The 27,855-nt window shown below is 43.8% G+C and overlaps 1 protein-coding gene across 2 annotated transcripts; it reads left to right on the forward strand.

The window, feature by feature from the left end:
• The first annotated feature begins 7 nt into the window (after window positions 1-7).
• On the forward strand, window positions 8-26,501 carry TMEM186 (transmembrane protein 186). Of its 2 annotated transcripts, XM_040356975.1 has the most exons (3): window positions 10-90; window positions 11,696-11,789; window positions 25,751-26,501. In XM_040356975.1, the coding sequence occupies exon 3, from the start codon at window positions 25,765-25,767 to the stop codon at window positions 26,470-26,472; it is 708 nt and encodes a 235-aa protein (XP_040212909.1). In that variant the 5' UTR covers window positions 10-90; window positions 11,696-11,789; window positions 25,751-25,764; the 3' UTR covers window positions 26,473-26,501. The 2 variants fall into 2 exon arrangements, with proteins under 2 accessions (XP_040212910.1, XP_040212909.1); XM_040356976.1 differs by lacking the exon at window positions 11,696-11,789 and having other exon boundaries at window positions 8-90.
• Window positions 26,502-27,855: the final 1,354 nt, after the last annotated feature.

The raw sequence follows: 27,855 nt of genomic DNA on the forward strand, positions 1-27,855 counted from the left end.
TCCTAGTCACATGACCTTTCCCGGACGCCACTTGTAAATACGGCTGTACGTGTTGTGAGACACGCTTCCGGTGTGCGGGTGTTGGAGGAGGTGAGAAATGTGCTGCTTATAATGATGTCCCCTCACTGTGTACATGATATCATGCTAGCCTCAGAGGGACATTTCGTAAATGATACCTGTGTCGCTTACACCGAGTTCCTAGCTCTTTTGTGCATTTACATGGAAGTGTATTTTTTCATATGATAAATGACCCTTTCAATCTGTTATTTTTTGAAAAGCTGGTTTAATAGAAAAGTAGTTGTGGGAAAGAAAAACGAACTTCTAACCTCCAAACATTATATTTTCTGCAGTTTTGCAAATACACTTTAACCACTTCAGCCTGAAAGGGTTTACCCCCCCCAATGACCAGGCAAATTTAGGGACTTGTATTGGTTTTTATTTGTCAGAGATCAGCGATTTTTAGCGGGACTGTGACATTAAGGCAGTCAAATCTGACCCTAAGTGACACTTTTTGGTGACCAGTGACACATATACACCAATCACTGTGTAAATGGCACTGTCAGGGAAGGGGTTAACACTAGGGGGCGATCAAAGGGTTAAGTGTTCCCTAGGGAAGTGCTTTCAAACTGTCAGGGGGGTGGGCTGGCTGGTAGTAGAGAGATCACTAGGAACCGTCTCTCTTTCTCTCCCTTATTTTTGTTGTACAGTGCCATGAAAAATTGTTGGGATTGTATGTGATAGACCAGTGGTCTCCAAACGGTGGCCCTTTATCCAGCCCTTGAGGCGTTATTCCTGCCACTGACACCAATAATAGGGTATCATTTCTGCCACTGACACCAATAATAGGGTATAATTCCTGCCACTGGCACCAATAATAGGGTATAATTCCTGCCACTGGCACCAATAATAGGGTATCATTTCTGCCACTGACACCAATAATAGGGTATCATTTCTGCCACTGGCACCAACAATGGGGTATCATTTCTGCCACTGGCACCAATAATAGGGTATCATTTCTGCCACTGGCACCAACAATGGGGTATCATTTCTGCCACTGGCACCAATAATAGGGTATCATTTCTGCCACTGGCACCAACAATGGAGCACTCTGTTTCTCCCCCCTAATACCAAAGACCAGGCATTGTTCACTCCCACCAAAGTCTGGCCCATCTAAAGGAGAGTAAACTGCCCCTTTCTTTAGAAAGTCTAAAGACCCATGTGATGGACCAACACAAAGTGGCACATAATTGTGAAGTGGAAGGAAAATGATAAATGTTTTTCTTTTTTTTTTTTACAAATAAATGTCTGAAAAGTGTGGCACGTGCATTTGTATTCATCCCCCTTCAGGGCTCTTTCACACGGGCGGACCGTATGTCCCTTTTTCATCCATCCGTGTGCGGATGAAAAAGGGACATACATTGGTCCCTATGAGATTGCGGGTGTCAGCGGATAAACATCCGATAACACCCGATCTCATTCGGATCCGCAATCCTCCGATTCTGCAGACGGAGGAAAACCCTATTTTTCCATCCGTCATCGGATCCGGTGAACACGGACAGACGGTCCGTGTTCATCCGATTCCCCCCCCCCCCCCCCCCATAGGGGAGAGCGGAGATCTGACAGGGCTGTCCACGCACAGTGTGTGTGGACAGCCCTGTCACCCGCCGGCTCAGCGGGGATCGACAGAGCGATCCCTGCTGAGCAAGCAGAGGTTCACGGGGCCGATCATCACTGATCCGCCCCGTGTGAAAGAGCCCTTACTCTGCTACCCCTAACTAAAATCTAAGGGAACCAATTACCTTCAGAAGTCAACTAATTAGTAAATAGAGTTCACCTGTTTTAATCTCCGTATAAATACAGCAGTTCTGGGAAGCCCTCAGAGGATTGTTAGAGAACCTTAGTGAACAAACAGCATCATGAAGGCCAAGGAATACACCAGACAGGTCAGGGATAAAGTTGTAGAGAAACTTAACCACTTCAGCCCCGGAAGGATTTACCCTCTTAAAGCGAAACTTCTGTCATTTTCCATCTATTAAATCTTCTGCCTTTGTTGTTTTAACTTTGGATAGTAAAACATTTTTTTATTTTTCTGCCTGAAAATACCTTATACAACCCACTTCTTGTTTCTTGTCTGGTAAAAAGCCTAGGCTTATGACATCATGCACAACTCTTCCTCTCACACTCGTGAGAGTTTGCCAGAAAAGGAGGGAGGGTGAGTCATAAGCGGGCCAATGAGAGCTGCAAAGCTGGAGGCGTGCCTCTGTGTAAATCCAGGACGTGAACAGGCAGCCGCTTCAGCTGCCCACAGTTAAAATGATTGCAGCCAGACTCAGTGGAGGGAGATTTCTGCAGCATATTTGGCAAGTACAGAATCCCAGTATATATATAAAATAGTATGCAAAGTGGTTGGAGGGATGCTTCAGAATGGCAAAGATGTTTTTATTATAATAATAATTACAAATTATGTGAGCTGACTGCAATTCCTCTTTAATGACCAGGCCCTTGTTTTCAATACAGCACTACGTTACTTTAACCACTTAAAGGGGTTGTAAAGGTTCGTCTTTTATTTTCTAAATAGGTTCCTTTAAGCTAGTGCATTTTTGGTTCACTTACCTTTTCCTTCGATTTCCCTTCTAAATGTTTTTTTCTTTGTTTGAATTTCTCATTTCCTGTTTCTCCTCAGTAAGCTTTCCACCATCATCCGAGCGTTGGACAGTCATTTAGAACAGCTTACTGAACAGCTTACTGAGAAGGAACAGGAAGTGAGAAATTCAGACAAAGAAAACAAAGAAAAAAAAACATTTAGAAGGGAAATTGAAGGAAAAGATAGGTGAACCAACAATGCACTAGCTTAAAGGAACCTATTTAGAAAATAAAAAACCTTTACAATCTCCTGCAGATATACGTCGGCAGAATAGCACAGCTGGGCACAAGCACGTACCTGTACGTCGTCCTTAAGTGCGCAGTCGCGGGCACGCGCCCGCAACCCTATCCGAAGCTCCGTGGCCGCGGGACCCAAACGCCGCCGGAGTCCTGCGATCGATCCCCGTAGCTGAAGAACGGGGAGAGCTGTGTGTAAACACAGCTTCCCCGTTCTTCACAGTGGCAGCTTCATTGATCGCGTGTTCCCTGATATAGGGGAACACGATCAATGACGTCACACGTCCAGCCCCGCCCCCCTACAGTTAGAAAAACATATGTGGTCACACATAACCCCTACAGCGCCCCCCTAGTGGTTAACTCCCAAACTGCAATTGTCATTTTCACAGTAAACAATGCATTTTTATAGCATTTTTTGCTGTGAAAATGACAATGGTCCCAAAAATGTGTCAAAATTGTTCGATGTGTCCGCCATTATGTCGCAGTCACGAAGAAAATTGCTGATCGCCGCCATTAGTAGTAAAAAAAAAATAATTAATAAAAATGCAATAAAACTATCCCCTACTTTGTAAACGCTATAAATTTTGCGCAAACCAATCGATAAACGCTTATTGCGATTTTTTTTTTTTTTTTTTTTTTTTTTACCAAAAATAGGTAGAAGAATACGTATCGGCCTAAACTGAGGGAAAAAAAAAACGTTTTTTTATATCTTTTTGGGGGATATTTATTGTAGCAAAAAGTAAAAAATATTGAACTTTTTTCAAAATTGTCGCTCTATTTTTGTTTATAGCGCAAAAAATAAAAACCGCAGAGGTGATCAAATACCACCAAAAGAAAGCTCTATTTGTGGGGAAAAAAAGGACGCCAATTTTATTTGGGAGCCACATCGCACGACCGAGCAATTGTCAGTTAAAGCGACGCAGTGCCGAATCGCAAAAACTGGCCAGGTCCTTTACCTGCATAAAGGGCCGGGTCTTAAAGTGGAGGTTCACCCCAAAAAATTAATTTTTAACATTAGATTGAGGCTAATTGTGCGAAGCAGAATCGGGTGTTTTTTTTTAAATCAATGCAGTACATACCGTTTTAGAGATCGATGTTCCGGGTGTGATCTTCGGGACTGGGCGTTCCTATTTGATTGACAGCCTTCCGACGGTCGCATACAGCGCGTCACGAGTTCCCGAAAGTAGCCGAACGTCGGTGAGCCGGCGCCGTATAGAGCCGCATCTACGTTCGGCAACTCGTGACGCGCTGTATGCGACCGTCGGAAGGCTGTCAATCAAATAAGAACGCCCAGTCCCGAAGATCATACCCAGAAGCCACGGAGAACATCGATCTCTAAAACGGTAAGTACTGCATTGATTTAAAGAAAAACACCCGATTCTGCTTCGCACAATTAGCCTCAATCTAATGTTAAAATTTTTTTTTCGGGTGAGCCCCCGCTTTAAGTGATTAAGAACCGGAAAATTTGCCCCTTAACGACCAGGCCATTTTTTGCGACACGGCACTGACCCAAACTGACACTGTACCCAAACAAAATTGATGTCTTTTTTCCCCCCACAAATAGCGCTTTCTTTTGGTGTTATTTGATCACCTCTGTGGTTTTCATTTTTCGCTCTATAAATAAAAAAAATCTGTATATAACTTTTTGCTATAATAAATATCCCCAAAAATATGTAAAAAAAAACAACCTTCTTCATCAGTTTAGGCCAATATGTATTCTTCTACATATTTTTGGTAAAAAAAATCGCAATAAACGTATATTGATTGGTTTGCGCAAAAGTTAGAGCGTCTACAAAATAGGGGAATAGATTTATGGCGGTGATCAGGGTTTTTTTTTTATTTTATTTTTTTAGTGGGACTGCGACATCGTGGCTGAAGATCGGAAACTTTTAAAACTTTTTTGGGACCATTGACACAGTGATTAGTGCTATAAAAATGCACTGATTTCTGTATAAATATCACTGGCAGGGAAGAGGTTGATCAAGGGGTAAAATGTGTTCCCTGGGAGGTGTTTTTAACTGTGGGGGGAGGGGACTGACTGGGAGTACAGAGAGATCGATATTCCTAATCACTACTTTTGTTTACATTGACAGATCCCCGTTCTGGCTCTCTGTGGAGCAATGGTGGTGATGAGCAATTTTTCTTTTTTTTTGCGGAACTGCGACATTGCAGCAGACAAATCGGACACTACATGATACAAATACAGTGATCAGTGCTAAAAAAAATTGCACCGATTTACTGTATAAATGACACTGTCAGGGAAGAGGTTAACATCCGGAGCGATCAAAGGGGTTAAATGTGTTCCCTGTTGGTGCTTTATTACTGTGTGCTGACAGGAAAAATGCAGACATCGCTGTTCCTAATCACTAGGAACAACAGATCTCCATGTTGTCCCCTGTCAGAATGGGGATTTGCCTTGTTTACACAGACAGATGCCCGTTCTACCTCTGTGTAGCGATCATGGGTGGCCAGCGTACATTGGTTCCTCCTCCGCGCAGCGCGTGCGCCCAAACTATGTATTGCATGATACAGCGTACAGGTACATAGTTTTGCGCAGTAGAGCCACCCTGCCGCAGTATATAGGATATATATAAAAAAAAAAAAAAAAGCTTTGAACATTTCACGGAGCACTGTTTATTCATCAACTGAAAGTGGAAAGAGAGTGGCACAACTGCAAACCTACCAAGACATGGCCATCCACCTAAACTGACAGGCTGGGCAAGGAGAGCATTAATCAGAGAAGCGGCCAAGAGGCCCATGGTAACTCTGGAGAGAGAGAAAACAGGAAGCACCACCAAGTATTAAGATCATTATTTAATGGCAAGGTACTTAAAGCGGGGGTTCACCCTAAAAACTATTTTCTAACATTACATTGACGTGACCCTCGACAATGACAGTATGCCGTTTTTTTTGTTTGTTTTTTTTTGCTTTACATACCTTTTGTACAGCTATTTTCTTCCCTGGCTTCCGGGTAGGGCCTCCCGCGGGAGTGGGCGTTCCTATCCAGCAGGTGATTGACGTGATGACAAACACTAGCTCCCCTTGTCGCATAAGGAGCGTCACGAGTTGCCGAACGGCGAGTCGGCGCTATACGGCGCCTGCGCACCACCGTACGGCTTCTTTCGGCAACCCGTAACGCTCCTTATGCGACGGGGGGAGTTAGTGTTTGTCATCACGTCAATCACCTGCTGGATAGGAACGCCCACTCCCGCGGGGGGCCCTACCCGGAAGCCAGGGAAGAAAATAGCTGTACAAAGGTATGTACAGCAAAAAAAAAAACGGCATACTGTCATTGTCTAGGGTCATGTCAATGTAATGTTAGAAAATAGTTTTTAGGGTGAACCCCCGCTTTAAAATCACTAACAAGAGAGAAGTAAGACATAAGCTCATCTGTTTCCAGTAGTCAAAGGGGCTCCCAGTGTCCGGAATATAGGCTCAATGTGTGGCCGTGTGGGTGATCAGCATGTTCTGTGGCCACTAGGAAGGCAGCCTATTCCGGACACTGGGATCTTAATACTGCACTTAGGTGGCGCTTCCTGTTTACTCTCCTTTCATTGTCTGCATACAGAGTTGTCTCTCTCTGAGGACAGCAGCTGACTATAATACCCCACCCGCCTCTTTCATAGACTCATTAACTGATTATGAACTGCCTATAGATTGTAGTTAGTGATTCATTGGGGGTTATTTACTAAAGGCAAATCCGCTTTGCACTGCAAGTGAACTTGGAAGTACACCTGAAAGTGCAGTTGCTGTAGATCTGAGGGGGACATGCAAGGAAAATAGAAAACAGCATTTATGTCTGTGCATGATTAGATGATAGAAATCAGCAGAGCTTCCCCTGCTTTCAGATCTTCCCCTCGAATCTACAGCGACTGCACTTCCAAGTAAACTTGTAGTGCAAAGTGGATTTGCCATTAGTAAATCGACCCCATTCTGTCCTAGTTACACTGCTCCTTGCGCTACCAGTTGTTGATACCATATGTAACTCTGGAGGAGCTGCAGAGATCCACAGCTTAGGTGGGAGAATTTGTCCACATGAAAACTATTCTGGCCTTTATGGAAGAGTTACAAGAGGAAAGCAATAAGAAGTCCTGTTTGCAGTTTGTGAGAAGCCATGTGGAGGACACAGCAAACACGTGGAAGAAGGTGCTCTGGTCAGAGGAGCCCAAAATTTTACTTTTTGGCCTAATAGCAAAACGCAAGGGCCCGGATTCACAGAGAGGGGGCGCACATTACGCCGTCGTAGCGCAAATAATATCCGCTACGCCGCGCAGAAAGGCAAGCATGGAATTCACAAAGCCAATGCTGCCAAAACTGCGCTAGGTTTCGAAGGCGTAAGTCGGCGTAGGTGGAAGTGAGCGTGAGCCATGCAAATGAGGTGTGACCCCATGCAAATGATGGTCCGAGCGCCAGACAAGTACATTTAACTAACTGCGCATGCGTCGTGCCGTGGACGCATCCCCCTGCGCATGCTCACAACCACGTCGGAACAACTGCCTAAGATAGGCCGGATCACTGCCTACGCCATGAACGTATCCTACGCCCAGCCAGACTCACGTCCAACGTAAAATACGCCAGCTTGTATTCCTTGGTGCAGACCTTTGCATGTCTGCTGCTGGGTTACACCTCCTTTATGGGGCTTAACTTTACGCCGGATGTACAACTTACGCGCACCAGTCGTAGCCTGCGTCGGGCGCACTTGCGTTCCTGAATCGCCGTATTTTCCTAATTTGCATATTTGAATGGCTGATCAATGGGAGCGCCACCATGCGTCCAGCCTAAATATGCGCCCACGCTACCCCGACGTAGGCAAGTTACGTCGGCTGGATGAAGCCTATTTTTAGGCGTATCTTAGTTTGTGGGTCCAGCGCACAGATACGACGGTGCATATTTGCACTTACGCGGCATATCTTGAGATAAGTCGGCACAAGTGTTTTGTGAATCCGGGCCTATGTGTGGTGGAAAACTAACACTGCACATCACCCTGAACACACCATCCCCACTGTGAAACATGGTGGTGACAGCATCATGTTGTGCAGATGCTTTTTTTCAGCAGGGACAGGGAAGCTGGTCAGAGTTTATGAGAAGATTGATGTAGCCAAATACAGGACAATCTTAAAAGAACAAATGGGCAGTATACTGCGCTAAATAATATAAACATAGTGTGAAATGAGGACTGCAGCGATTTAAAGCGGAGGTTCACCCTAAAAACATGTATTTAACATTCCATTCAGCATAATTCCAACATTTACACTATGCCGTTTTTTTTTGCTGTACATACCGTCTTATTGTTATTTTCCACCCGGGTTCTCACTCCCGCGGGAGTAGGCGTTCCTATGCAGAGGCTAGATGATTGAAGCCTTGTAAAAAAAACGTCCTCCCGGCGCATAAGGCACGTCATCAGTTTTCCGAAAGTAGCCGGCTCTATACGGCGCCTGCCCAGTCAGCTCTACACGGCATGCGCCGTATAGAGCCGACTAGCAGTTCGACTACTTTCGGAAAACTGGTGACGCGCCTTATGCGCCGGGGGGAAGTTTTTCACAAGGCGTCAATCATCTAGCCTCTGCATAGGAATGCCGACTCCCGCGGGAGTGAGAACCCGGAAGCCGGGGTGGAAAATAACAATAAGACGGTATGTACAGCAAAAAAAAAAAAACGGCATAGTGTAAATATTGGAATTATGCTGAATGGAATGTTAAATACATGTTTTTAGGGTGAACCTCCGCTTTAAATCGCTGCAGTCCTCATTTCACACTATGTTTATATTATTTAGCGCAGTATACTGCCCATTTGTTCTTTTAAGATTGTCCTGTATTTGGCTACATCAATCTTCTCATAAACTCTGACCAGCTTCCCTGTTAAATACATGTTTTTAGGGTGAACCTCCGCTTTAACTTGGAGGAAAACCTGTTCGAGTCTCCAGCACAACGACGACCCTAAACATACATACAGCCAGAGCTACAATGGAATGGTTTAGATCAAAGCATATTCATGTTTTAGAATGGCCCAATCAGTCCAGACCTAAATCCAATTGAGAATATGTGCCAAGACTTGAAAATTGCTGTTTACAGATGCTCTCCATCCAATCTGACAGAGCTTAAGCGATTTTGAAAAGAAGAATGGGCAAAATTGTTACTCTCTACCTGTGCAAAGCTGGCGGAGACATCCCCAAAAATACTTGCATCTGTAATTGCAGAGAAAGGTGGTTCTACAAAGTATTGACTCAGGGGGGCAGAATACAAATGCATGCCACACTTTTCAGATATTTATTTGTAAAATAAATTGAATACCATTTTCCTTCCACTTCACAATTGTTTGCCACTTTGTGTTGGTCTATCACATAATCCAGGGCTCGACAAATCCCGGTCGCCATGGCGACTAGAAATAGTGTCCTGGCGACTTGGCTTGGAAGGTGGGCAAGGCGCCATCTGGTGGTGAGCCGTTGGTATTACAAGTTATTACCACCAGATGTGAGCTGGCGCCATCTGGTGGTGGCCGTTGGTATTACAAGTTAAGCATTACAAGTTAAACAGCAATTCTAATGTCATTTTTCACTATTTTTCACTGCCATATTCTTCCCTCTAATTAGAACCCCCAAACATTATATATATTTTTTATCCTAACACCCTAGAGAATAAAATGGCGATCATTGCAATACTTTCTGTCACGCCGTATTTGTGCAGCGGTCTTACAAGCGCACTTTTTTGGGAAAAAATTACACTTTTTTTAATTAAGAAATAAGACAACAGTAAAGTTATCCCCATTTTTTATAATGTTACGCGGAGTAAATTCATACCCAACATTTCACGCTTCAAAATTGCGTCCGCTCGTGGAATGCCGACAAACTTTTACCCTTTAAAATCTTTATAGGCGACGTTTAAAAAAATCTACAGGTTGCATGTTTTGAGTTACAGAGGAGGTCTAGGGCTAGAATTATTGCTCTCGCTCTACCAATCGCGGCAATACCTCACATGTGTGGTTTGAACACCGTTTACATATGCGGGCGCTGCTCACGTATGTGTTCGCTTCTGCGAGCACGCTCGTCTGGACGGGGTGCGTTTTGTGGCTCCTAACTTTTTTAGCTGGCTCCTAGATTCCAAGCAAATTTGTCAAACCCTGACATAATCTTAATAAAATACATTTAAGTTTTTTGTTGTAACATGACAAAATGTGGAAAATTTCAAGGGGTGTAAATACTTTTTCAAGGCACTGTATATTGTGAAAGATGATGTTACACCAAGTAAATAGATACATAACATGTCACGCTTTAAAATTGCTTCTGGACCGGCAACAAACAAACTTTAAACGCTTTTACCGGTTACCTGTTTAGTGTTACAGAGGAGAGCTAGTGCTAGAATTATTGCTCTCGCTCTAACGTTTGTGGCAATACCTCACATTTGTGGTATGAATACCGTTTATGTATAAAGGGAATAACCAATGGTCGGACGTTGAAGGCAAGACAACGACAGAAAAATACAAAAAATATATATGTTTATTACAAAAAATACAATTTTTAAAGATAAAAACCATACAGGAAGTATGAATAGTTTCCCTACGCGTTTCGCCGTGAGGCTTCTTCAGGACAAGAATTCCTGATACTCGAATATTTATTTTGAGATCTGGCTATATTCATCCAAAGGTATTCCAACCACATGTCGCTTTAGCTGATACATGAGAAGTGTCAGGAGTACGTGTATATGTGTTTGTTTAACCATCACAATTCATTTTAATTTTAATGTGTTAATATATATGTATCTCATTTCAGATAGTGAGATTTGTCCTAAAAAAGCCTCAGGGCGAAACGCGTAGACGAACAAGGGACACTATTCATACTTCCTGTATGGTTTTTTATCTTTGACCATTGTTTTTTTTGTAATAAACATATATATTTTTTTGTATTTTTTTCCGTCGTTGTCTTGCCTCCAAAGTCCGACCATTGGTTTTTCCCTTTATGAGTAATCCCCTTTTTTTTCTCCATATTATACAGATGTGGCAATGTGAGAGTGCTTTCCCTTCCCTCTGTTTCATTACCGTTTATGTATGCGTTAGCTTCTGTGCATGAGCCTGGAGGGATAGGGGGCTCTTGTAAAAAAAAAATTAAATCACCTTTATTCCTATTACAAGGAATGTAAAACATCCCTTGTAATAGAAATAAGGATGGCATGTTTTCCTTATGGTGAGATCGGGGGTCAAAAAGAATCTTTTTAAAAACAAAAAATCTAAAAAATATATAAATATTTTTGATCTTTTGCTTTAAAAAGAGAAAAACTTGTATATACTTCCAGCCTGAACCAGAAGTGACGTCATGCTGTCGCTCTGGTCCCCCAAGATCATAGAGGCAATCAAAGAGTATCTTTTATTCACCTATGGGAGCAGGCGGCCGCACCGGATTGTTGTTTGGGTGAAAAACAATCTGGTGGCTGCCCTCCCGCCACTTTGGAACTCGTTCTAACAGCTCATGAGCCTCTCAGAATGGTTTCATGAGAAAGCCAGCTGTTGGCTGTAAAAAATGGTACTGGGATTATGGCTGATATCTTTAGCCATAATCCTGGTAAAACACTTGCAAACCGTAATGTGTGTGTGTGTGTGTGTGTGTGTGTATACGTATTGCGGTCCACAAGTGGGTAAAGTGTTCATTGTTTTTTACAGAAAAACACAGCACACCTTCCCCCTCCTAGCCCCCGCTGTACTTGCCTCTGAGGATATTGAGTTGTCAGTGCCTACATGGCCGGTACAGTGGTCCCTGGGATTTAAAATGTGATTGTGATTCTGATTGGTCAGCACTGTTACAAAGCATCTCTCTGATCTGTTCCAGAAGCACTGCATAGAGGAGGGAGAAGAGTGGGAATTTCAAATCCCCAGACCACAGTACTGACTGTGTGGGTACTGCCAGCTCATCATCCCTGGAGGTAAGTACAGCGGAGACCAGGGGGAGTTGTCAGGGTGTGCAGTGTTAGTTCACCTTTACAGAAAAAAATGTAAAAGGTGAACTAACGTTTTAAAGCAGAACTTCACTCAAAAAGGGGAAGTCCCACTTTAAAGTAGTTGTAAACCTCATACATGAAATCTCAACAAAGCATATCCCTCTATAGTGTGTTCTTGTCTCAATTTAACCAATTGCTGACCAGCTGCCCTCATTATACTGCGGCAGGTCAGCGCGTTCCCGCGAAACGTCGGGCCTTTAAAGAGCTAGAGCTGCTGCGCATGTGCGCCCACTGCACGGCGGGGGGAGCTGATGCGCGTGGCCGGCGGCCGCGATATCTGCCAGCCACCCACAATCACGCTACAGAGAGGCAGAACGGGGATCTGTCAATGTAAACAAACAGATCCCCGTTCTGTCAGGGGAGTAGAGAATGATCGTCTGTTCCTAGTGATTAGAAACAGCGATCTCTCTCCTCCTCCAGTGAGTACACTGCCCCCAAAGTTAGAAACACATCCCAGGTAACACATTTAACAATTTGATCGACCCCCTAGTGTTAACCCTAGAGGATGACTGATATATCGATCGGCCCATATTTGGCCATTTTGGAGAAATCGGCATTGGCCGATTATTATGCAAATTAGGGCGATATAACACTCACCGTGCCTCTGCCAGCAGAGTGTGGAGAATCCTCCTCCCTTCTCCACACTGTTGGCAGAGCAGCGCCGCGGTGTGTGAAACTGTATAGAGAGAAAGGAGCTGTCAAAATTGAGGCTGGATGTCGAGGTGGGTGTGACCTGGGGTGGGCGGGATCCAGCTATCCAACACCTGCCAATAGGATGGATCTGGGCGGGCCGCTACGTGTATGTGGCCCCGCCCCTTTCTTAAACAGCCCAATCATTGGCTGGATAGCTGCTGGGTTCCCGCACACCTCTGACATCACGCTGAATCTCTCTCTCTCTCTCGTTTCACACACCGCGGCACGGCAGAGAGCATTCCGTTACACTGTAGGCTGTGCCACCTGCCAAAAAAATAAAAAATCTGCATCATATATCTCCCATTGGCAGCCCCGATTTCTAAATGTCGGCCAGAGAAAAAAACATATCGGTCAACCTCTACTTTACAATAAAAATTATAAAAAGTGTATATACTGCGCTTATGCTAGAATATCTAAAAACCCACAACAAAAGGATAATTAAAACAAAGAATAAAAGTAAAAGTGCAGCGCCAATAAGGAACTCGCAGTAATGTGAGTTCTGAGATTATGTGCAAAAAGGGGAATTCAAAAATTACACCTTTAATGTGATATACAATTGTACCTTATTAAATTTAAGAACACATTGCAATGTGATTCTATAAGTGTCCAAAAGGGAACTTGCAGGAGTAAGTGGGTTCCAAAAGGAAATCAAATCAAAAATTGATACCCCTACAGTGATATGGGATTAAACCATAGATGATAAGTACACTCCAATGTGATTCTAAGTGTCCATAAACAATAACGAAAGTGATGAGACGATCCCTGTAGGGTCAACGTGGAAGATTCCACTCCAGGACGCAACTCTCATAAACCCCAGGAAAAGGATAAAATACCCTTACCGAATGGAGTAGACCCACAAACACACCATACGGCGGTGGATTACAAGTGCGTAATAGGTCGATTGCCCAATCTGGTCGCTGTCAAGGTCAAATTTCTTGCTTGCGCAAGGCGTTGATCTTTACGGTGAAAGACTTGACAGGACTGCTCCCAAATGACTGACTTCAATCCGAATTCCAATAGGAAGATTCAGCTGTGACTAAAATCAGAAACTGTAACACTGAAATCCAGAAAAAAAATCACATCCAAATCCACATCAACCAAAAAATAAATTATATTGAAAATGTCATAAGTTCATACAGGTTGCGCAGTATGGAGATGGATAGGACCAGTGTATGTGCCCGACCGGTTTCGTCTGCCAAGACTTCTACAGGGGCGTATGCATAAAATGAACCATGATACCTCACCTTTGTGTTGGAGGGAATGCGGGGAGGAAGGAACCCATGCCCATATCTGGTGGCAATATCTGGTGGCAATGCAGTTTGATCCAAACGTTTTGGGTGAAAGTACTGGATCTAATTAAGCAGATAGAAGGGAAGGAGATAGAATTAGACCCTTGGAAATGTTTGTTTCATGCAATGGAAGGACCCAGGAAGAAGTATAGAATGTCACTCACCCCATTTCTGTTGAACACAGCAAAAGCACTAATACCGAAACACTGGAAATTGAAGGAGGCACCAAGGATAAAAGAATGGTTTAAGGAGATAGATAGAAGGAGGGTAATGGCAGAATTGATACGTTTCCAAGGGGATGCAGAAATAAGATTTCAGAGTACATGGGGGAAAATGGACGGAATTCAAGCAATCCCTGGGAATTATGGGGAATGAGGAGAATACATAGGGCTGATGCCCTTAGGGTTTACCCCTATGTATCACTCTTATTCTGTGGCGGCTCTCCTGTCCCCTCTCCACCCCCCCTTTTTTTACCCTCTTTGGAAGTAAGAGATATATAAATACACGTGTACACATAGATATAGCAAGGGGATACATATAAGGGGGTGACCATGTGTGGATGTGCGTAAAAATGCGCCTCCGGATATGCTCTCCCCTCTTTTTATTCCCCCCTCTCACTCGTTAAAGCTATTCCTCCCCCCCCTTTTTTTTTTTCCTCACATACCTTGAAGGGGTACAGAGGGGATGGAGGAATATGATCTCCCCTCTTGAAAGTAAACATATATATATATAATGTGTGTGTATGTATGTATATGTGTATGTATGTGTGTGTGTGTGTATATATATAATATATATATATATGTGTGTGTGAGTATACGGGCACAGGTATAGAATTGGGATGCACCTAGTCCGGTAATTATGGGTGGGTGGGATTAAAATATGGGGGTGGGAGGGGGGTTGGTTGGATGGCCAGGGATCTGCATCCCTTTGGATTTTCGATCCCTCTGATTTTTTTCCAGGAAGATAAAGAGAATGCGCTGGGTTATAGATAAGAAGATTACTCAAAGCGTATGCCTAGAAGGCTGGACCTTTCTATGTACCCGTATATATGTTTTATTGTATGTTTTTATGAATGTATTTATGTGAATTTGAGAAGTTTTGTATTTTTATAAATTTTGGTAAAGTGAATGTTCGTAAAGTATGTAAAAGTTTTTATGTGAAAAACAATAAAAATAATGAAACATCCCATCCTTCCTACAGTTAGAAGCACTCCCTAGGGCACACTAAACCCCTACAGTACCACCTAGTGGTTAACCCCTTCACTGCCAGTGTCATGTTCACAGTAATCGCTGCATTTTTATAGCACTCAGCAGTCATGATAAAAATCGCTGATGGCTGTCATTATTGTAGTAAAACAAAAAAAAATTTTAAAACCTAAAACTATCCCCTATTTTGTAGACGCTATAACTTTTGCGCAAACCGAACACCCCTTATATTGGTGGTCAGTGGGAAGAATGCCCCCCTTACACAGGTGGTCAAAATGCCACCCATAAAAGGTCACCTTTACAGAAAAAATGTAACTCTGTACACCCTTCCGACCCTGCTGTACTTTCCTCTGGGGATGCCGAGCCATCAGCACCCATAGAATCCATCTAGTTCATTTTGGAAGCCCTAATGGAGAAGAGGTAGAAGTGCAGGGATTTGAAATCCCTGGACCACTGTAACGGTGACAGCTTGGCACAATTAGCCACAGCTCAAGGAACCCCAATCCACTTCTGGAGGAATCCTAGGATTCTACACAACCCTGGTTGGGAAAGACTGCCCTGTATTATCACCCTGTCATATCAGCGCATGATGGAAACTACATGTGTCTACTTCCAACTTTCTTAGATGAAAAAGAGGGACACCTTTTAGCACAAGGTACAACCAACGAAACCCTGCTACATCATCGGAAAATCAAACATCAAAAATGTTTGTATAAAACCCACAAATATTTTTTTATTGGCCTTTCTAAATAAATGCAGATATACAGACCTCAAATAAAGGTTTAGTGCGGTATGACTTTGTTTATTAACTGCTTGCCAACCATATACGGCGGCAAGACGGTTCTCCTGTGCAGAATTGCTTACTTGTACGTAATTCTGCATGTCTGGGGCATGCATGTGTGCCTCTAGTGACCATTGTGATTGGACACATCGGGATCCAATCAGCGGGTCCGAGGGATGCGATGTCCGCCGATCGTTCAAAACACAGGCAGAATGATGTAAACAAGGCAGATCGCTGTTCTGTGAGAAGGGAAGGTTGTGACCCTGTGTTCCTACAAAACAGGAACACGGCTCTCTGCCTCCCCATAGTACAAGCACCCCCACCCTCCCCACACACAGTTAGGCACATATTTAACCCTTTTCTCAAAACCGGATGTTAACACCTTCCTTGCCAGTGTCATTAGTACAGTGACAGTGCATATTTTTAGCACTGATCACCGTATTCGTGTCACTTAAGCCTCGTACACACGATCGGATATCTGATGGAATCTAATCCAATGGATTTTTTCGTCGGATATCCGATGAAGCTGACTTTCATCAGTCTTGCCTACACACCATCAGTCAAAAATCCGATCGTGTCCAAATGCGGTGACGTACAACACTAAGACGAGCCGAAAAAAATTAAGTTCAATGCTTCCGAGCATGCGTCGACTTGATTCTGAGAATGCGTGGCTTTTTGACCCATGGAGTTCCATACAGACGATCAGATTTTTCTATCGGTTTTTTATTCATAGGTAAAGTTTAAAACATGTTCTATTTTTTTTTTGACCGATGGAAATCAAACCGATGGGGCCCACACACGATCGGCTTGTCTGATTAAAACAGTCCATCGGTCTGTTTTCATCGGACAAACCGATCGTGTGTACAGGGCTTAAGTGTCCGATTTGTCTAACACAATGTCGCAGTTGCTGATCGCCACCAATACTAGTAAAAAATAAATAAATAAAAAAATTCCGTAAATCTATCCCATAGTTTGTAGACGCTATAACTTTTGCGCAAACCAATCAAAACATGGTTAGGATTTTATTTTATTTTTTTTACCAAAAACATGTAGCAGAATACATATTGGCCTAAATTGATTATGAAATTAGATTTTTTACTTAAAATAAAAAATGCAGAGGTGATCAAATACCACCAAAAGAAAGCTCTATTTGTGGAAAATAATGACATTTTTATTTGGGTACAGCATCACACGACCGCTCAATTGTCAGTTAACCACTTACCCCCCGGACCATATTGCTGCCCAAAGACCAGAGTACTTTTTGCGATTCGGGACTGCGTCGCTTTAACAGACAATTGCGCGGTCGTGCGACGTGGCTCCCAAACAAAATTGGCGTCCTTTTTTTCCCACAAATAGAGCTTTCTTTTGGTGGTATTTGATCACCTCTGCGGTTTTTAGTTTTTGCGCTATAAACAAAAATAGAGCGACAATTTTGAAAAAAAATCATATTTTTTACATTTTGCTATAATAAATATCCCCCAAAAATATATAAAAAAACATTTTTTTTCCTCAGTTTAGGCCGATACGTTTTCTTCTACATATTTTTTGTAAAAAAAAATCGCAATAAGCGTTTATTGATTGGTTTGCGCAAAAGTTATAGCGTTTACAAAATAGGGGGTATTTTAATGTCATTTTTATTAGATTTTTTTTTACTAGTAATGGCGGCGATCAGCGTTTTTTTTTTTTTTTTTTTTTTTCGGTACTGCGACATTATGGCGGACACTTTGGACACTTTTGACACATTTTTGGGACCATTGGCATTTTTATAGCGATCAGTGCTATAAAAATGCATTGGATTACTATAAAAATGCCACTGGCAGTGAAGGGGTTAACACTAGGGGGCGGGGAAGGGGTTAAGTATGCCTGGGTGTGTTCTTACTGTGGGGGGGGGGGGGGGTGGCCTCACTAGGGGAAACACTGATCCTCGGTTCATACATTGTATAAACCGAAGATCAGCATTTCCCCTGCTGACAGGACCGGGAGCTGTGTGTTTACACACACCGCTCCCGGTCCCCGCTCTGTACCGAGCGATCGCGCGTGTTCCCGGCGGCGATCGCGCCCGCCAGGCACACGCACGGGAGTCGGGGGCGAGCGGGGGGCGCCCCCTAGTGGCGGCTGGGAGAGAGGACGTCATATTACGTGCTCTTGCCCAGCCGAGCCAACTTGACGACGTATAACGGCGGTGGCCGGTCGGCAAGTGGTTAAAGTAACGTGTTGCATCGCAAAAAATAGCTTGGTCATGGAGGGGGTAAACCTTCCGGAGGGAAAGTGGTTAAATATTTTTTTATATAGAGGTCTATACATCAGACCGAAGTGGAGGAATAGTTGAGAGCTAAACAAGTTGCTATGCCAACAGACTGCAGTGCCATTCATTTTGAATGCCACCCTGACACACTAAAGCAATGCATCTCCAACATACGTGTTGAATTCTTTGAAGAGAGGAGTTGTAGATGAATGTCACAAACTCCCTTCCTCTAATCATAAAACACCTGTGCATTTTGTGAACAGAACACGCAATCTTCTATAATTTGTGTACTACAGTCAGATCTGCAAGTTTCAGCACTCACTATGCTGCACAAGCTCCATGAAATCTAATGCCGCATACACACCATCACTTTATGTGATGAAAAAAAACGACACTTTCTGTGAAGTAATGACGAAATGACGTTTTTGAAACTTCAATTTTCACAGACGAAGTTGCCTACACACCATAGTTTTTCTCACAATGTTCTTGCAAAGCGAGGTTACGTTCCACCACGTTTTACCATTGAAGCTTGCTTCATAAGTAGCTTCTGGGCATGCGTGGATGAAAAAACGTCTTAGAAAACGACGTTTTTTGCTACACACGGTCAATTTCTGTGAAGTAAAAAGTGCACTTTTGAAAAACGACACATAAAATTGAAGCATGCTTCAATTTTTTTTGGTCGTTTTTTACAAGACATAAAACGACGTTTTCGCCCACACACGGTCAATTAAAGTGACGTTTTTAAAAACGTCATTTTTTTTCATCACATAAAGTGATGGTGTGTACGCGGCATTAAGTTTCCCTAACGCAATAGCAGCCACACAATTCATTAGGGTTATTTATAGTGAGGAGAAAAAAAGTATTTGCTGCTCTGCTGATTTTGTATGTTTGCCCACTGACAATGAGGTTCTCACCTAAATTTGACGGTACATAGTCGCGTCCATCATCCCTTTGATGCGGTAAAGTTGTCCTGTCCTCTTAGCAGAAAAACACCCCCCAAAGCATAATGTTTCCACCTCCATGTATGACAGTGGGGATGGTGTTCTTGGGGTCATTGGCAGCATTCCTCCTCCTCCAAACACAGCGAGTTGAGTTGATGCCAAAGAGCTTGATTTTGGTCTCATCTGACCACAAGACTTTCACCCAGTTCTCCTCTGAATCATTAAGATGTTTATTAGCAAACTTCAGACGGGCCTGTACATGTGCTTTCTTGAGCAGAGGTACCTTGCGGGCACTGCAGGACTTCGCAATGTAGTGTGTTATTAATTGTTTTCTTGGTGACTATGACCCCAGCTGCCTTGGGATCATTGACCAGATTCTCCTGTGTAGTTCTGGGCTGATTCCTCACCATTCTCATGATCATTAAAAAGCCACAAGGTGAGATCTTGCATGGAGCCCCAGACTGAGGTAGATTAACAGTTGATTTGTGTATCTTACATTTTGTGAATAATCACACCAACTGTTGTCACCCTCTCACCAAGCTGCTTTGTGATGGTCTTGTAGCCTATTCCATCCTTGTGTAGGTCTACAATCTTGTCCCTGACATCCTTGGACAGCTCTTTGGTCTTGGCCATGGGGGAGAGATTAGAATCTGATTGCTTCTCTGGACAGTAGAGCTGCACGATTAATCGTTAAAAAATTGTGATCTCGATTCAAGCCCCCTCATGATCTCTATGCAGAATTCCAGATTCATTCATGTAACAAGTGTAGAGTTCTCTGCTCACTCAGCTGTCAAAAGAAAAAAACAGTTTTTCACAACATTGTTAGTGCTGGTAGATAACTAGAAACACTGTAACTTTTTGTTCTTAGATCAAAGGAATGATGTTCGGTCTGTAAATAAGGGAAGTTTAACCACTTAAAGACTAAGGGGCAGATCCACAAAGCACTTACGCCGGCGTATTTCGAGATGCGCGGCGTAAGTGTAAATATGCGCCGGCGTATCTATGCGCCTTATCCCCAAAACGAGATACGCCTGAGAACTAGGTTTTTCCGACCAACGTAATTTTTCTACACCGGCGCAAAAATACGCTGGACGCACCATTGTTTTGCTATGCAAATGAGGGAGATACGGCGATCCACGAAAGTACGTTTGTCCGGCGCAGGCTACGCGCCGTGCGCGTAAGCTGTACGTCCGGTCTAAAGTTACCCCTCAGGACAACAATCTGTATGCCAACATGGCAGGGGCATCCATGGTCATAGCTATACTACTGGCTTTAGATGCGCGTAGAGAAGGAGGAGGGCACGGGAGAGGATATACCGACCGTGCATAAACGTTTTTGGCATGGGTGATTCAGAGGTGTATCGCATTTTCAGATTCACCCCTACTGCCATCATGGAATTAACCACAACCCTGAAAGATGACATCACCAGCCAGACAAATTGCTCACATGCAGTGGAGCCACTGGTCAAGGTACTGGCAACACTCCATTTCCTTGCCAGTGGCTCTTTTCAGCGTACAAGTGGAGTGGTGGCTGGGATGGCACAATCCTCCATTAGCAGATGTGTGCACCAGGTTGTCCCTGCAATCCTCAGACGCATGGCCAACCAAATCATCAGACCCACCCAGGAGGACCTGCGGGTGAAGGCAATGCGGGATTTCTACAGAATTGCAGGATTCCCACACATGTGGCACTACAGCCCCCCGTGACACAGAGCACATATAACGCAATCGGAAGCGCTGGCATTCCATCAATGTACAGGTGATAGCCGATGCCCAATGCCTCATATGGCACGTCTGTGCCAAACACCCAGGGTCCAGCCATGACGGCTACATATTCCGTCAAAGCCCCATCCCAATGGAATTTGAACAGAACGTTTATGGGGACAGCTGGCTGGTTAGTGAGTGACATGGGTGTCAGGCATAACTGTCCACCCCCATGATGCAGACATCACGAGGAGCACATGCATGACTAACATCCTCCTGTCTTTTCCCTTCCAGGTGACTCTGCATATGCACTTGGACCCCATCTCATGACTCCATTCCGGAATCCCCAAACCCCAGGAGAGAAAAGATACAATGAAGCACATGCACGTACCTGTGGAACGCACCTTTGGCCTCCTGAAGTCCCGTTTCCGATGCCTGGATAAGTCTGGGGGTACCCTGTTGTATTCCCCAAACTTTGTGTGCCAGATCATCTCTGCATGTTGCATGCTGCACAACTTCGCCGTGAGAAAGGGCCTGGAGATTGACATACATGATGACCTGACCCCCCAACCAGACATTCCCCCCCTGACCGAGGATACCCCGTCTTCTGAGGGACCAGCAGTCAGGAGATGCCTCGCAAGAGGCATCTTTGCACATTAAACACACACATTAATCATGGCACAAGGAGAATGCACGCATGCACACCACTGTGGTCCCTAGCTCATACACCCCACATCCTTATCAAATTGGATTAGCCCAAGTCCACCATGCAGGACTTGGGAGCAGCAACGCCACGCCAAGGCTCCAATTATGTCACTGTACATTCATACACCATTCACACGGACCTAGGGATCACTTCTCCCTGGTCCTGGGGATCCCTTCTCCCCAACAACCAAGGGTGACACCCCTTTTCCGGCAGGAATGTCACCCCCACATTCAAACATCATTCACACTGTAGCCTGCCTGGGCTACAAAAAAATAAAACAAATCATAATCTGAGTAAAATAACAAAGAAACATAAAACACTCATGACCCGAGTAAAAAAAAAAAAAAACGAACGGCGCTGGCGTTCCCAACGCCTGGGGTGGCCATGGCCACGACCCCGGCTCCTCAGGGGAGACTCATGGGGGGGCAAATCAGGAGAAGGAGGAGCATCCCCTGGTCTCTGCTCACCTGGCGGCCTGCCCTCCAACGCCAGAGCGATGCGGGTGAGGCCCACATTGATGGCTGCCGTGTTGGCCTGGACAGCCTCGGTCAGGGCGCGCACCTCCTGACCCACGCCTGCTGTGGTGGTCTTCAGGTCGTTCATGCATGTTATCATAGCCAAGGAGTTGCAACCCATGTCCTGCACAGACTCCTTTATGGAGGCCATGCTGTCTTCCATGCGCTCCAAAGTCTGGGTAACCTGACCCAGGTGGCGGGTCTGACGGGCCTGGTCCCTCCGGAGGTTTTTGGGCAGAACCTCTGCCACCTCCCTTCTGCCTTCCTGTCTCCTGATGAGGCTTGGGGCCTACGAGAAGGGGAGACCCTTGGGGGGAAGCCCAGTTGGGGGAGGAGTGGGAGGGGCTAGCCCTGATGGAGGCCTGACTGGTGCCAGCACCAGGGCTAGACTCCTCCAAATGGAGCCTCACTTCATTGCCACTCAGCACCTCTTCCTCCTCCTGAGGAGAGCTGTGGCCACTCCCTTCCTCGGAGGACTCCTGGCTTGCCTGGGGGTCTGCCTCAGACTCATGTCCGGGGGAGGCTGTGGACTGGCCAGATGGCCCAGCACCCTCCTGCACATCTGTGGATGACACAAAACATTCACAGGTTGGAGGATCCACACACTTGTCACATATTCCCTCCCCCCCCCCCACACATGCTACACACCAGATAGGGAAAAAAAACACTTACCCGTGTCCTCGAGACCTCCTCAATGGAGTCAAAACCAGGCACTCCCTCCACTTGATGCCTGTGGAGGCACTGGGCAACCACTCGCTCCTCAGCAGTGAGCCTGATAGTGGTTAATGGTCCCCCTCCAGTGCCCCTGGCATGAGCGGTAATCTTAACCAGCTTACATCGGACGACGCGCCTGAGATCATTAATCTTTTTCAAGATCTCATTGGGGGTCCTGGTCTCACTCCCCAATGCATCAACATCATCTGCAATAATTTGCAGGATCTCCCTCCTCCTGGCCTTGGTGGTGTTCACACTCTCAGGCCCATGGAGAAACCGATCATACAGGGTCATGGCCCTGACAATGATGGCCTTCTCCCGCAGGGAGTAGTTCAGCTTCCTCTTCCTCGCTGACATGACTCCAAAAAACACACCGACAAAAACCTACAAACACCAACAAACGGAACAAAAGCACCTTGCTTCAGGGGGGGAAACAAATGGATGTACTTTTGCAATGGACGGGCGCATGTTTGGGCGTATTTATGCCCTGGGCGTATCTCACTAATTACGCCAGGCCTAGTTCATATCTCACTGATTACGGCGGGCCGAGTTCTGAGCATGCGCAGAGAGGCGCTGAACATAGTCAGCGTCATTGCGCATGCGCCGTCCGGCCGGCCCTTCATTTGCATGGGGTCACGACTCATTTCAATGCAACACGCCCACTTCCTTCCCACTTTCAATTACGTTGGCTTGCGCTGGCGCAATGTTGTGCGGAAATACTATGAGGATACGGTACTTGCCTCTCTAATTTGAGCCAGCGTAACAGAAATGAGATGCGCTACGCTGGTCTATATATGCGCCGATGTACGTGGATCTGCCCCTATACCTTTTTCTGACACAAATTTGTTTATTACAAAGTTAAAATCAGTTTTTTGCTAGAAAATTATTTGGAGCCCCCAAACATAAATATATCAAATTTTTTAGCAGAGACACAACTGTTGCAATATTTTATGTCACTGTATTTGCGCAGCTGCCTTTCAAACCCTTTTAAGGGAGTGCTCCTAAGCTCAGCTCCTTACCTGTATAGAAGACACTTGGGAGCTAGAAATCTTGCTCTTTGATACTTTTGAAATGCATTTTTTCTGAATATTTTTGTTGTTCTGCCTCTCACTGTTAAATAAACCTACCATTAAAATTATAGACTGATAATTTCTGTGTCAGTGGGAAAACATACAAAATCAGCAGCGGATCAAATACTTTGGACCTTTGCACTGTAAATATACAGCAAGGGAAAAACATTTTTAAATTCAGCTTTAAAGGTGCATTCACACCTAAGCGTTTTCAGCTCCTAAAACGACCAACAAGCAAAATCCCATTCAATTCAATGGCACCTGTTCACATCTTGAGCGTTTTGTCACCTGAAGCAAAACGCCTGAAAAACACCCTTACCTCAAAAAAGAAGATGAGCTTCTTTGGGCAGGTTACAGGTGTTTTTCTGCCTTTTACATTGGTAACCTGAACATTGCGGTTAAAAACGATGTAAAAAAATGCAGCAAAATTGCGGTAAAACGCACGACTTTGAAACCCTCAGGTGTGAATTATGGTGTTCCGGATTGAGTGCTAAATCAGCACAATTTTAAAACGCCCTTGTGATCTCCATTACTTTGAATGTGCCAATCGTGGTGCGATTTCGCCGCGACTGTTTCCCGACAAATCGCGATAAAATCACGCAAACAAGGACGCCTGTCACCCAAAACTAATCATGGTAAAATCGCCTATTATCCAAAAGAAGTTACTCTTTTGGGTGACAGGCGTCCTGCGATTCTGTTTGCATGATTTTACCACAATCTGTCAGTCGAAAATCGTGGCAAAATCACGCCACGATTTGAGTGCCATTCAAAGTAACGAGGATAGCAAGGGCGTCTCGCGATTTGCAATGTTTCATAATCGTGGGCAGAATTGCGACATAGTGTGAACGGAGCCTAAGGCTTCAATTCCTTTTTATATAAAATGGCATTTCGTCTATTTTGCATTGATTTGCTATTGAATATATTATTTCACGTTAACCACTTGCCTATTGGGCACTTTTACCCCCTTCCTGCCCAGCTAGCTTTCAGCGCTATTGCACTTTGAAAGACAATTGTGCGATAATGCAACACTGTACCTAAATGAAATTTCTATTTTATTTTTTTCTCACACAAATAGAGCTTTCTTTTGGTGGTATTTAATCACCACTGCGTTATTTGCGAAGTAAACTAAAATATATATATATATATATATATATATATATATATATATATATATAGTTTTGTTATAACATTTTGCAAACAGGTAATTCTTCTCCTTCAGTGATGTGCGCTGATGAGGCTGCACTGATGGGCACTTATTGGCAGCATTAGTGGGCACTTTTAGGACTGCACTGATATACAGGACACTGATAATCAGTGTACATGTTCCTTTTAGAGAAGCTTATTCTCTCCTCTCATCGTGCTGTTAGCATGAGGAAAGAAGTGGGGATATTCGACTTCTGTTTACATCCAGGATCAGCTGTGATTGACCTAGACTATGTAACGCTCTACCAACCAGCATCTGGTTGGAGGTGAATCACCTGGCCTTCAGAAAAAAAACTCAAAACCCATCTTTTCTGAGGGCAAAAGTACAGTAGGGAAAAGATACTAAGCGCCCAGAGGCGATTCAGTTTGCATGTGTTGCGCTATATACGTTTCTCACTCACTCATCACTTGGTAAAGAGCCGCTGATTGGCTCTTTACCTCAATTTGTAATCGGCAGTGTCCTCCGGACACTGATCACAGAGCGTGTTGCCCACGCCCCGCAGCAGGCGGGTGCCGGTCACGGGAGGCCATCATATGACAGCCTCCCAGAACTAGGCGCTGTAACCGTCATTCAGGTATAGCGCGGTGGGCAAGTTAATAACTAGGCTACAGATAAATAAACTTACAAAGCACAAGCTAGACTTCTCATCACATGCACTTGATAACATGATTCTTTGAAAGAAGTGCATGAAGGAACCACTCCATAACACTAGACGTAGATCCCGGTTTTAAATGAAATAAATTATTAAAATGTTATTTTTTTTTTTTTATATTTTGAATACGTTTGGTAACAAAATGTATGTGTTTTGTTATTTCTTTAGCGGGATCCATAAACATGGCACTATTTTATGGCTTTTCCATGAGGTTCAGACCCATTAATCACCGAATATTGTTGTGGACATGGAAATCAAGATTGCATAGGAGTGCAAGCTTCATTGGATGTGGAGAAAATCCTCAAGCTATACCTGGAAATGTATTTTCACATTTCACATCTTTTAAATACAGGAATCCACAGTTACTAAGCCAAAATACATTCTGTTTATCTGCTACTGACGCCAAGACTGATGTGAATAAATTTCAATTGATCTACAGGTTTCCTGGAATACGCATGTGCAAGACTGTTTCCAGACTGAAGATTTTGCAGACAATGTTGACTGTTATGGTCCTTCCACCTATTTATTATTACTATTTGCAAGGGCAAGTTGCAGAGTTTGTTGTTTTTTATTTTACTGGAATATCTGTGTTTGCTGGTGCTATGCTGTATAGCCTTACGTATTATTTACAGAGAATTATAGGGATGCTTTATATAAACCAAGTAGCAACAACTCTGAAGATTTCTCACTTGACATTTTGGGGTAAAAGAAAAGATATTTTTTTACCAGTTGAAGATGTAAAAGCGCTGTCAGAAACTGGAGACCAGAAAGGAGAGGTTCTCTTTCAAGTCAGAAGATACAGCAGTCCAGATATATTATACATAACAACACGCTTTGGCCAGATTGTGGATAAAGAAAAGTTTTGTTTTATATTTGGAGAAATAAAATAATTCACTTCTCGTTTTAGCATCTCAAAAGACACAGTTGTCAGGATCATTGTTGTGTTCTCTGTGTGATTATACAACCCCAATTTCCATAAAAGCTGGGATGCTGTGTAAAATCTATAAATAAAACACACAGTATCTCACAAAAGTGCACCCCTCACATTTTTGTAAATATTTTATTATATCTTTTCATGTGACAACACTAAAGAAATGACACTTTACATTGTAGCAAAGTAGTAATTATACAGCTTGTATAACAGTGTAAAGTTGCTGTCCCCTCAGAATAACACAACACACAGCCATTAACCACTTCAGCCCCAGAAGGAATTACCCACTTCCTGACCACGCCATTTTTTGCGATATAGCACTGCGTCGCTTTAACTGACAAATACACATATATTTATATATATATATATATATATATATATATATATATATATATATATATATATATATATATTTCAAATTAAAGGGATGTTGGTGCCATTTTTTAGGATTATTCTTTTGCTGGTTTCTGCCCACTCTCTCTGACTCCTTTAACTGACAACTGTCATGCGATGTTGTACCCAAACAAAATTGATGTCCTTTTTTCCCCCCACAAATAGAGCTTTATTTTGGTGGTATTTGATCACCTCTGCGGTTTTTATATTTTGCACTATAAACAAAAAATGTGACAATTTTGAAAAATAAAAAATTACTTTTTGTTTTTACTATCTGCTATAATACACTGAGCAAAAAAGTCCACTCTAAAATGTGCAGTTTTATCACACAGCACAATGCCACAGATGTCGCAACTTTTGAGGGAGCGTGCAATTGGCATGCTGACTGCAGGAATGTCCACCAGACGTTAATTTCTATACCATAAGCCGCCTTCATAAGGCGTTTCACAGAATATTACAGTACATACGACCGGCCTCACAACCGCAGACCGCGTGTAACCACACCAGCACAGGACCTCCACATCCAGCATCTTTTTTGCCTGATATAGGATTCTAACGGCTCCACATCCCTGGGTCTACTTTGTCATATTTTTAATATCAAGCTGTACCAAATATTTTCAATTGGTGAAAGGTCTGGACTACAGGCAGACCAATTAGGCACCCAGACTCTTCTACTACAGCTGAGGAGCGTTGCTGTCAGACTCGCCGGCAGCGAGTCTGACAGCAACGCTCCTCAGCTGATCCCGCTCCTAGGTCCCTGCATAGACGAATCTTCGTCCAACAATACGGCAATACACGAGACCCATTTGGGGTTATCTGAACCACGCATGCAGTCCTAGTGCCGAGCAGGCACCTACAAAAGTAAGAGGCCAATTCAGCGTGTTTTATAGATGTTTTTAATAAAGCGGTAATGCACTATAGTATTCTCCTGTTTTCTTGTGGATGGAAC

Source organism: Rana temporaria, chromosome 6, assembly GCF_905171775.1.
Source record: "Rana temporaria chromosome 6, aRanTem1.1, whole genome shotgun sequence".
NCBI lineage: Eukaryota > Metazoa > Chordata > Amphibia > Anura > Ranidae > Rana > Rana temporaria.